At 35.4% G+C, this 12,788-nt stretch overlaps 2 protein-coding genes and 1 long non-coding RNA gene across 3 annotated transcripts in view; 2 read left to right on the top strand and 1 right to left on the bottom strand.

The window, feature by feature from the left end:
* Window positions 1-12,788, top strand: part of LOC126764244 (uncharacterized) — a 480,626-nt gene that overhangs the window by 109,736 nt on the left and 358,102 nt on the right. The window lies entirely within an intron of this gene.
* The window catches only part of LOC126764044 (dnaJ homolog subfamily C member 16), a 384,131-nt gene that overhangs the window by 45,492 nt on the left and 325,851 nt on the right, over window positions 1-12,788 (top strand). Inside the window, exon 2 of the mRNA XM_050481781.1 lies at window positions 1,659-2,050. Coding sequence (XP_050337738.1) covers window positions 1,659-2,050 — 392 coding nt within the window. The remainder of the gene's footprint in view (window positions 1-1,658; window positions 2,051-12,788) is intronic.
* On the bottom strand, window positions 4,660-7,613 carry LOC126764358 (uncharacterized). The gene is made up of 3 exons (XR_007667970.1): window positions 7,013-7,613; window positions 6,115-6,936; window positions 4,660-5,325 (listed from the first exon to the last, which is right to left on the bottom strand). It is a non-coding gene; the product is annotated as an uncharacterized LOC126764358 (long non-coding RNA).

The following is a 12,788-nucleotide window of genomic DNA, read 5'->3' as shown; positions in this document are numbered from 1 at the left end:
CTGATAATTGATATTTTAACCTCATATAACGGTTATGTTAACAACTACCAAAAGTGCGATAACTCACTACAGCACGTCAGAAAAATTAATTTTCACTGTACAAGTGGTGCAAAAGGGCTGCAAGATTTAAAAATTGGACGATGGGTCGGTGCCACGTCCTGCCATATTTGGTGTATAACATTATTTTCAGACCGTTTTGCCACATTGTGAAAATGGGCGAAATCGGAGTACTCATAATTTTAATACACATTTCTTTATATAACAGCTCAATTGAAACACATAGATGGTGCTATTAGAACTAAACTGGACTTGGCTTTAAGACGAGTTTCCGGACACTGCCTCTGAAAAATGAACCATCAAGGATTGGTATGCCAAGTTCAGACGAGATGAACAGAATACGATTGAACCCAAGTTTTTAAGTATATTATCTATTACTTAAATTGGACACATAACCATTATTTAAGTGTTTGATTTATATAGTGGCAGTCAAAGAATCAGATGGAATTTAAATTTGTGTTATATGGGAAGTAAATGTAGTTGTTGTCTGATTTCACCAATTTTCATAGTATATGAGTAATCTCTCCGTTTTGCTATGTGGCGCCAATTGCAGATTCCAAACGAATCCAGGTCCTTCTCCACCTCTTCTTTCCAACGGACTGGAGGCTTCCTCTTCCACTGCTTCTCCTGGCGGGTACTGCGTCGAAAACGGAGAAACAACTGGCGAGCTGTTGTTAGCTTGGCTGTAATCGCGTAAGCGGTGTCTACGCTAGTAAAGAAGAAGTGAGTAACTTCACATATTTGGTGGAAATTGCTGGGTTATTCCTGAGATAAAGAATTTTATCTAAAGGTTGGCGGTTCTAAGCCCATTGTTCCTTTTTTAGACCCTCTTGCTTGTGGCGCATATATTCAGTGGGTTATCGCACTTTTAGCAGTTTTCAACTGTTATATGGGGAGTGAGCGTGGTTATTATCTGATTTTACCCATTGGCTGTGGTCCGATTACATCCATCTGCAATACCGACCTGTCTTGAGTACTAGAAAACATACGTGGCACGTTTCATCACGATATATTAAATTTTACTCAAGTTACAGACGGACTGGAAAAAGTTACAAGCACACATACATACATACAATTATACAGGTGAAACTAATAAAAACGTTATAAAAAGTTGATTAGTTGCGTCGATTAAGCCGTGTCCGTTTATCTTCTGTATGTACTATATATACGCGAATTAGTCCCTCAGTTTTTACAGGCAATCTGAAATTGTGCACACGCCTTTTTGTCCCCAACGAACTGCTGATTTGTCGGAACCACCGACATCGAACTAATATATAGTAAGATATATCTCCAATATAAACTGATCGATAAACTCAAGTCACTTATGTTTGTTTGACAAGAAGCCTTCCTGAAATTTGTTGTAGATTATTATCCAAGGCAGTTACAACCTTCAGATTGGATTATCATAACATATTGCTAAAGTACAACTGACCGATCAAATTCAAAACGCAAAGATATTTGTATACGCTTTTACGTAATCAAAAATGCGCTGCCGAAGATAACGTTTTTCCTTATTTATAGATAATTTTGGAATGTTTCAAGAGCACTTATTTTTTTCCTTGGTTATACAGTTTTTAATTAATGCTATCATTTTTTAACAGGCATCCTGATAAAAATGAACACCCAGATGCTAATAAGATTTTCGTTAAAATAAAGCAAGCATATGAGTTGCTAAATGACCCAGACCGACGGCGAATGTATGATCAGCATGGAATACGCAGTGAAGATTCGCATTTTTTTGCAGCTAAGAGTGATTTATACCGTAAAACTTCCTCGGAACAATTCGAGAATTTTTTTGGAAAACAGTTTAATGCCGACAATGATATCAGCTTCTATCACAGAATCTCGATAACTATCAAGAATTATGAGAAGAAAATTGTTCCAAACAGCAAGTTCACACCTTATATTGTCATGTTTTATAATGATTGGTGTTTTCGTTGCACGCGACTTATCAGTGTATTTAAAAGGCTAATGGACGCTCTGGAACCACTAGGTAAGTTGTATTAATGAATTAAATGTAAACTGATGTGTTCGGGTGAAACCGAGCATAAACAACTCTCGCAAACGTTAAAATTGCTGGCCTATGCCTATAATCCGTTGCACATGCATTCTGAAGCATAAACTTAAATTACGACCTAGTGAAATCGACGACTGAGATCCAATCCTCAATTTCAATATAAAGTTTTGACATAAATAGGTTCGATAGAGTTTTCACAATATACTTAAATTTGTATACCGACACGTTTGCGTGTGAAACCAAATTTTACAGCGCTGCTCACACAATAACACGAAATATAACCCTAAACTCGCTTATTTTCTTATAACCAGAAGTATTAAAAGGACTGAAAATTATTTGATCTAATGATTAATTAATTTGTTTGCAAAGTGCAATGCTAAAAATGTTACTTTTAAGTATTTTGGTTTTATATAGCAATCTTTTTTATTTCATCAAATGAACTAGTAATGATAATTTTGAATTTAAGAATTTCAACTAAATTTATTATTTTCACACGTTGTGCTCCTATCTATCTAAAACTTTTCCTAAAGACAGAATTTGACACAATAAAGCCGCCAAGGTTTTAATTTTTCATGTACTACTTTACAAATGTTATAGTAAAGATTTTGAATATTCCAAAATTCCTCTGAAAAATAAACCTTGTTGTTTTTGGTTATGCAATAATGGGATGGAACAGCCGGCGACATTATAGATATGATTGAAATATCAGTTTTCTTAGCATCTATTTTAGAATGAGAAATTTTCTCTTGATTTACTGATGTTTGGTGCTGTTTTAAACACTCCAAAAGAGGATCCTTCGTTTACTAAGCTATATTCAAAACATATACATTAGGGTGTTTTCTTTAAACTATTTATTTTTTTCAATCCCGTCATGAAAAATTCCCTAAAAATTTGAGCACTTAATATTAACATTAAGGACTGGACCAAGGCGTGTAAAAATTTTCCATTGAAAATACACGACAATCGTGATTTTTTGTCTTTAAATTTCTCTAGCTCAGAGGCATTTTATGGCATCGCTTTGACTTTAGACACATATTTCTCAGAATTGTTCACTCTACAATTGTATTAAATTATTATTAAGATGCGACGAATGCTACAACATAATCGCTGTTACCTTCAGATTTTGTACCAAGTGTGGTAAGAATGCAGAACGAATAATACGCGTGAACAGGGCAAAAGTACAAAAAAATATATTAAAGCAAAAGCTGCTATCTAAACCAAAACATGTTTTTACAATGCCATCTTCATCATCTGAGGAGACATTCTGTGAATTAAATTTATCGGCCGAAGGCATACAGGACATTCAAGTTATTGAAGACAGCCAAAAGCCCAACATCAAGAATGTTCTGGTAGATATTGATGTTATTGAAGACAGCCAGCAGCTCAACATTGATAATGTTCTGATCGAATCAGATTTGTCCGAGTCGCCTAGTACTTCCACCATATTATCATGTCCTGGCGAGCCAAGTGGTTCCCAGGTAGATGGAGCCAAGTTGATGGAAATAAACGTTGACATTAAGGATCCAAATGCACATATTATATACATATTAAGTCATTTATTTATATTTATACACTTCATATACAAAAATTTAAAATTTTCTTGGATGTGCTCGTTTCTGGACTGTGAACATGATAAACAAATCTTTGCTTAAATTAAATACAACACAGTTATGATCATATACAGTTAATTAATATAGTCCTTTCTGGTAGACAATATTTTTAGTTTTTTTTGCGGTGCGTAAATAAATAAGGATGTTGGTTTTCCGACACGCGAACACGCAACGTATAATTGTCCATGTGCGAAACAGGGAAACTCTAAGTTTATTCCGCAAACTTGCAACGATTGGCCTTGCGATTTATTTATGGTCATCGCAAACGCCAGACGCACGGGAAATTGCAACCTCTTAAAATCAAATGGAAAATCCGTTGGAATCATAGGTATTCGTGGGATTAAGACATCCTCTCCTTTGTATTTTCCTTTGATTATTTTAGCTTCGATGATGTTATTCATGAGTTTCTTCACAACCATCTCAATCTCGTTCCATTGCAAAGTCGAGGTTGATTAATATTACGCAGCATGATGACAACTGACCCTACTTTTAATTTCAAATTATATGGTGGTAGTCCAGGCAAGTCCAGTGAATTTAAAAATTCTGTAGGATAGTTGACTACGTCATCCTGGTTTGTGGCCGTCTCAACTGATTTGTACGTAAATAACTCTCCTGGAAGGAAATTCTGAATGGTAGCATTGAGATCATCGACATCTTTGTTTTTTGCTGCCAATATTGCCCGTTCACTTAGCCAATCTTGGTTATTATATTGTTGTTTAATGTCCGGAAAAACACGCTGAATAAGCTCCTTTTTCGATTCAGTGAAGTGACAGAAATCTGTGGGAAAAGTCATTAATCCGGTCGAGCTGTCAACTGCAACCTTACCATTGCCAATATCCAGCAACTGCTTCGAAAACACAGTCGCAGTTTGATCTTGTTGCAAAAACACTCGCATGTTAGTAGTTAATTGTAGTGTCTTTACGTGCCGCCACAAATTTGATGATTTTAGACATGCGTTTATTTCGTCAGCAACAGTCAATCGAGGAATTACTGGAAGAGTCTGACGAAAATCACCTGACATCAGTATCATAGCTCCACCAAAAATGTTTTGGTTATCACGTAAATCTTTTAACGTTCTATCTAGTGCCTCCAGCGACCTCTTGTGGGCCATTGTGCATTCGTCCCAAATTATCAATTTGCATACTTGGAAAGTCTTCGCCATAGCGCTATTTTTGGCAATGTTGCAAACTGGCGTTTCGTTGATATGCATGTTTAATGGTAATTTTAAGGCTGAATGTGCAGTTCGTCCGCCTTCTAATAAAGTTGCTGCTCTTCCAGATGAAGCCAACGCTAGGGCTAACTCATTTTGCGATCGGATCTTTGCTAATAGCAATGAAATTAGGAACGTTTTCCCAGTACCCCCAGGAGAATCTATTTAAGAAAGTAAATCCCCCCAGACCCACTGTTTACAGCTTGTGTTAAACGATCGTACGCAATCCTTTGTTCTTCGTTCAATTGCGGAACAGTTGTGCGAACTGCTTCGGTCATAGCTTGAGTATCGTACTGGAGTTCTCTTTGCAACTCATGGTTTAATGCATCTTGCATAGCACGATTGGGTGCTGTCAGGCCCAAACACGACAATACTTTATTTGCCATCAACAAACACATATCTTCTATTATGATCAATGTGTCATTGTAAATCTCTGCCGTAATTTCCAATGTAGGATTCAAAGTTTCACAACGCACGCGATGCAACACATCCTCAGACATGTCATCCCTATATTTCATCCACAAATCATTCGGATTTGAGGGGGAAACATGTCGATATTATAATCGCAAACAGTGTGCGAATTTGATGCGGCGATGAAGATATCACGGAGTCCTTGAGCGTATCATCCCAATGCGAATCTTTTTCAAGCAACCGCAATAATTGACACGCCTCACGGTAAGTCGCACACAGATGTCCATCAACTGTTCGCAATTGTTGAAAAGATGTCGGACCAGGAACATTCACCAATAACAATCTAAGATAATAACATTCATCGTTATTAGGATGTACTGTATATATACGGCCTATAGCATCTGTGGCAAATACATTTTCATATCCTTCAAGTGGTGTACCTTGTTTACGACGCTGAAAAGACTTTGATGATGCGTTCCATGTGTAGTAGCGCGGCATATCAGCATACAGCAAAGTGCGAGCGAATTGATCAGTTGCACAAATTGAGAAGAAACCTGTCAATGTGGTCACAGGTGGACGTGCCGCTCTATCCACAGCGTTGTTTGGGTTGAAATACACTCGTTGTCCATTTTCTAAATGAACTGCCAAATGCAATACTCTATGGATTTCACAGAGTTACAAAATTCCACGTTGATGTGAGCTTCAAAAGTTTTGGACAATATGGGCGAGAACGGCACATTCCAACGATTGTCTACATGAAAATCTTGTCCTTTTATCTGGACATCTACAGATCGTCCACCGTCCTCAACTGATCGCCGACGATACAATGGGTAACCATCGATTCCCGAGATGGTTTCAGCAAGCAAGTTTCTCGGGTACCGTTTGGAGCACTTGCCGTCGATCATACAGGGTGAGCTGTTGTTGAAAACTCCGCAAGGTCCATGTATCATGTGTTTAGTTACTATCGTATGCAATTTTGGGTCAACCGTTTCATCAGGAATTTCGGCTGAAATAATGGAATCAATTTCTTCTGGCCTTATTTTGTCAACCAACCAGACTAATATATGAGCATGTGGCAAACCACGCTTTTGCCACTCAACAGAGTACATTCAACAACGTACTTGGCCATACACACGATGTTTTGTAATGAAATTCATTAAGATTTTAATTTTTGCTTGTAAACTCTGGCTGTGATGTCATGCCTATCAAGTGGTGTTTGGTTGTGTAGCAGTTCTTTTTTATTTCAATCCATTGTGGGTTACAGGTGAATGTAATAAATAGGTCTGGACGGCCATACTTTCGAACATAAGACATCGCATCTTGAGCGTACTCGTGCATGTGGCGCGGGCTTCCGATGTAAGTGGCCGGTAAAATTGTCATTCTTCCTACATTATTTACATTGTCGTCAGCATTGATTGCATCGCGAAGATGAATGTACTCTTCAGATCGAAGCTGCTGTTGGTTAAGACAGATGTATGTCAATCTTTCAGTCTCAATTTTGACGTACATGTCCACTGCATACTGATGAAAGAGCCGTTGACACATCAAAATGTGATTTACTTCACCTTCACGGATCATGAGTCTGTATGCATAATAATTCATGGCACTGACTTTTTTGTGTGTATCAGCACCTGGAAGTACATATGATAAACAAATACATTTATATATTGAACATATAAAATATTTTATTTTGTATAATCTAATTACCTGTTGTTGGATTAACCATTTTGATATTAAAATGGTACCCATCTTCTCCCTGCCAGAAATTTAATGGGTATTGTAAAGCATCATAAGCTCTATGCGTTTCATATACACGTTTCAATTCATTGTTCCGGCGATGAAGTACAATATCTCTTGATTGCAAATTCTCTCCAACAACGACAATAGCCACTTCATCTATTGTCGGTGAATTAAACCTCCTTGCATGCTCTCCAGCAGGTGTTTTACAATATTATGGCTGTCTGATGGCATCCGATCCAGTGCCATTTTGAACATCTTCACTAATTCATTATTCTCGTGAAGAAATGTTTGCAGTTGTTGGACAATGATTCGCTTGACGGTTGGATTATGACCACAACGTGTATCAACTTCCACATCTTGATTGCCCCCAGTAGGTGATGAATTTGTCCTTGTATCTGTAATTGTTTAAGAACTGGTTAAATTAATTGTGATACAAATACAAATTAGAATTTCACTAAAACAATTATGGTATACTACCTTGAAAGTAGGCATGAACCCGTCTTCTACTACATGCGTTGCACCAAACGATGTCATTTGGAAGCTATTATTATATTTTTGGATGTTAGCCAAGAAGTGTTTAGACTAACTTTCCTTCCCATTAACTAATGAGTGTAACGGTTCAGATGGTGGAACCAATTGAGGCAATTGTACATTGCCACCAGCACAACATAATCCTGCAGGTTCACTACTGTACTTTAATGCTTTACAATGTTGACAAATGATTGACATTTCTCCAATCGTCACAGATTTGTCGGCACTATAATCAAATTCCGGATCGTAGGAAAATGCTCCTAGTTCGAGGTTTACAGGAGCATTGCGTCTGCGGAATCGATTAAATTCGTTATCCCGTGCTCGCTGCTGTTGTGATCGATGTGTACGAACTCGTTCCATTCTCCCCCTATCCACTTGATAGTTATTTACTCTTGAACGTAATTCTCCCATACTTGTACGACTGTTATCATTATCAGCATCTCGCTGGTCATTAGTGCGGTTGGAGCGTAAAGTAGTTCGCAAGTGAAGTTGCACATTTACACGACTTCGACGACCTATGTATGTCAGGTCGTTTTCTTTTCCTCGGCATTGTAAGCAGCGAGAAGAAAATCACTTTTAGCAGTATTTCAATATTTCTCCAATTAAATGTTTCTTTTTTTAACATGAGATGACAAAACCAAGGATGTTAAAGTAGGGGCGCAGCAAAAAGTCTCGAAATGTATGTACAAAACAATGTAACGGTCGGATACACTTATTACAGGGCATCTCGAAGGATAGAATTTATAGTATACTAACTGTTATTGCCATTGCCAAATCTGTATGTGGGCATTTGCTATCATGATATAATCATTTGCGCAAATGCGTAGGGTAGGTAGGTTCGAGATGATGTAGCGTATGCTTTGAGCTCTTGAAAAATTTATTTTATCATTTGCGAAATGCCGTCGGGTAGGTGGCTGATGTAGGGCACGTTTTGAGCTCTTGAACTCCTTAAATCTTTTGTGTGGAACATAAAAAAAGGATAAATATCCTTTTGTTTACAAATGTATTTTTGGAAAAAATAAGATAATAACAAAGGATAAAGATCCTTTTTTTACAAATCTATTTCTAGGAAAAATAAGAATTTATATTTTTGGACTACTATATAATAATTGTGTCATAACTTTTATATACCAATTAAAATAATAAATTTAAAATGAGAAATGATATTTTGATTTATGCTTGTATAAGTTTATTAAGTTTAAGACTTCACAACCCAATTTCCATAATATTTCTATAAATTAACAATATTAATCTAAATATTAAATGTTATTTTGAAAATGTACTTTATTTTTATAATATAACACAACCGTCTTAACTCGCTCTTCTAATTTTCATATTACCGAAATTAAAATGCCGTTGGCATATGTGGAAATGGAATATGTTGCCTCTTCGAAATTTTCATACAAATGAAAACTGCGCTGTTAAACTGCTGAAAAGACAGCTTCTAGCTTACCATATGTGGCAAACTATGTAGTATTCTATATCTAGTAAGCAATGAGCAATGTGGAGTCTGCACAGGCAGAGATGCCCCGTTATTATAATAATAGTATTTTTGAGAGTTGGTAACACTGTAAGGTTGGCACCATCAAACATGTTAACACATTAATTATATTTATATATTTTGAAATTTGAAATTGAAATTTAAATTCACGATGTTATGAGCAAAGTTGATATTATGTTGTCGATTCAAAAGTCTTGTTTTAATGCGTTCTTCAATTCGAGTGGAACTGAGAGTACAAATACCGTCAAATGTTTGACAGCAAGTAAGTGGTCAACTTTTATATGGGAAAATGGAATTGTCGTTTTACTCTATCTTACTCGTAATTTTTCCTTATTTGCTCACCTTTTAGACCTACCCTGGACTACGACAAACATTTTAAAACCAAAGTCAGCTCAATCGGCCCAGCCGTTCTCGAGTTTTAATCAGACTAACGAACAACAATTCATTTTTATTTATATAGATAGATAGATAGATATAAATGACTATTGCGCATGCCTATTGTGAATTGGCGCACCTTCCGCATTCATTCTTCGCAAAAAAAACTGGAACAAATCTTTATAATTTAAAAAGAAATTATAAATCTATTTAAAATTTACCTTCCTCAACAATTTAACGTCAAAATGTGTATTTAAGTAAAATGACAGCTAGCACAGGGTTGCAATTATTGTTTTACGTGTCATTGCACGAAAATAAACATGTGTTTTGGTCTGACATATTTTACAGCCCTTGTACATATTTTTCCGCGTGTGTTTGTTGTTGTGCCGTTGCACCAAGAGGAACATTCTGCAATTCGTGCACCGTGCAAGAGTTTTGCAAGAGCAAGACAATACCGCTAGTGAAATTATAGGAATACAATAGAGTAGAATTGTGCTCCGCGACGTAAGGTCGATTGTGCCCTTTTCTCTATTACGTATTTGCATCCAAGGGCCTTGAGCCTGTGTCTATATATTGCTTATAACGCTGTCCAATCTAATGGGTGATCCATTTCGAGATTCCCTACTTTTTTTTAAGAAAAAACATTCCTTGGCATATATTTTTTGAAGACTATCTATTTCAAATGTAGGGCGCATCTACGTTTTAAATGATCCATCCTTTGAGTTCAATTTTCGATAATGTTTTGTTCGAGTATTTCGACTGGTAACTAGCGGATGACACTCGAGTTATATGTACACTATCACCCAAAACAAACCCCACACAACAAAATATTGTAAATTGGTCAAAATAAAAGATTAAAGAAAAACAAGTAAACATTACTAGAACAAAAGAAACAAGTAGAGATAAAGAACAAAAGAAAATAATGACAATGCATACAAACATGTTTTGGTCCTTATGTTTGACTTTAAGGAAAACCCAGACATTACTTGTAAACCACATCATGTTTGTTTGCATTCAATAGGAAATAAGGCTATATTTAACAAATATTGTATTTCCTCCAATAATAAGAAAATAGAAAAACAAAGAAATCGATTAAAAAAATTGTAATCACTTTAGTAGTTATTTAAGCAGAAAATAATTTGAAAAAACAGAGAGAATAAAATATAATGTCACAGAAATAACATCTTCGGCATTTTTATTCTCTCCTCCGCTCGAAGAACCAAAACTGGCGCAGTCGGTAACAACAAACTGCAAAGTTAAGCGTCACAAAAAACTTCAGTTTTTAGTAGTTTTGTAAGCTTTAGTAACGGGAAGCAAATCCTAAGATTAGTTCCCATTTTAAAGATCTCGATTATATGTATAAATATATAAGTCGGTCGGTACAGATAGCCAAATTTAAGAAACTTAAGTTTCTACACTAATTATCTTGAACGTTGGAGAGTGACTCCGAGGATTACAGTTTGTGAAGGTGAAGAATAGCTTCATTCCGTCCATCAGTATTACCAGGAAAAGTGAGATTGAGGATGCCCCACACACAGTCAACGCAGAGAGAGCGTAGTGCACCGTACAAAACAACAACAACAAGTTCAGTTATATTAAAAGAGGATACATCAACAATGAATCCAGGCGATCAGCAACCACTTCAGATGACAGCATCGCAAATTATTAAGAAAGCTTCAAGAATAATGGACTTTAACGGCAGAAATTTATCATCGTTGGAATTTGTAAAGCAGCGACACGTCAAAACGAAAATTAAAGGAGAAGCAGCAAGTGCAACGTAAGTCAATATTTACAAAATTTAAAGTATATTTTAGATAAACTAAATTTGAAACATGAATTTTATAGGATAAAGCCTATAGAATTTTCTCAATTTTTTTGGCAAATTTTTTAAATCATTTTGGTTAAATTTCCGAAGAGAATTTTAACCATATATTTCATTTGATTTATTTTTCCTGCTGAATACGAGTGAATATAATGGTTGTATCTTTAAAGATACACTGGGCATTGCCGCACACTTTTTATTTGATAAACGCTCATATGTATTTGAAATGCAAAAGCACGCTAATTGCATTTATAACATCATTTGAGTTAAGAACGCTAAAGAGACAAGGCGTTAAAGTTCGTGCACGTAAGATATATATTTTTCTAATCAATTTTATAATGGCTTCGATTATATAGTGACAAAAATTTTGAAACGGGCCACATTATTTTGTTGGTCAAAACTTTTAAAACAAACGTATAGTTTATTAGATTTATATATAAAACACGTTTCAGCTGGTTTTGTGAATTATAATTTTTTTACGCAGATATTAACAATTTATTTTTTCAGCATTTTTTACGAGAGAAAACTAATTTTGTTGATACTTATTTGAGCTCAGTGTTCGGTTTTTAAACAATAGATACAAATAAGTTTAATTGACATATATTGCAGTTATATAATCAACCGAATTATTTTCATTGAAATTATAAACAATTTTAAACAAATAATTTTACAACTTCTCAATCATTTTTAATTATTATTTCTGCAAAATAACTGTTACGTGTTCAGTGCACGTCTTCAAATAAAAACAAAATTTTAGGGGACTCAATTTCGTGGAGTTATCAGCATTTACTGGAAACCAACAACAGCAACAACATTGAAATCTGTTTTGCGTTGCAGCAAGTTGCTCAAGGTGAATTTATTTTTGTATGAGATCGGGTCCATCGGAGAAATATATCAATTTTTGATACTCGTTTGACCAAAATTTGCTTTTCAAGTAGGCGATGACTTTCGTGTTAAATAAAATGCACCGCGTTTGCATCATGGCAAATTTTCAGAAATCAAGACGTAGTTTTCATTTTGATCATGTTATATTTTTATAGTACACTACATGGGGACATAAAAAGTTGCCTGAACATTATAGCCCCAATGTTGGACTGCACGGCATCTTATGCAGCAAGTATAATTTTCGAACCAAGAGTCATTCATGGATTTATATAAAATATATGTCAAATTAAATTCCTATTTTTACCATTGTTAGCAACAAACCGAACACTGAGTTGAATAAGTATCAACAAAATTAGTTTTTTTCAAAAATGCTGAAAAATAAATTGTTAATATCTGCAAAAAATTATAATTATTTAATCCAGCTGAATGTGTTTTTATATACTTCAAACTAATAAACTACGTTTGTTTTAAAGTTTTTGACCAACAAAAGCCAAATGTGGTTTTGTTTCAAAAATTTTGTCACATAATAGTTGATGGAATCAAAATGTCCAATGCTGACGTGTGTGCTGTATTGTGTGAAGAGATTGGTTATGAGAGTATTGATGATTTTGAAGGGACTTGATGATTTA

Source organism: Bactrocera neohumeralis, unplaced genomic scaffold (genome assembly GCF_024586455.1).
Source record: "Bactrocera neohumeralis isolate Rockhampton unplaced genomic scaffold, APGP_CSIRO_Bneo_wtdbg2-racon-allhic-juicebox.fasta_v2 cluster09, whole genome shotgun sequence".
NCBI lineage: Eukaryota > Metazoa > Arthropoda > Insecta > Diptera > Tephritidae > Bactrocera > Bactrocera neohumeralis.
Note: the sequence above shows the minus strand (reverse complement) of the source record. Positions and strands in the feature narration are given on the sequence as shown.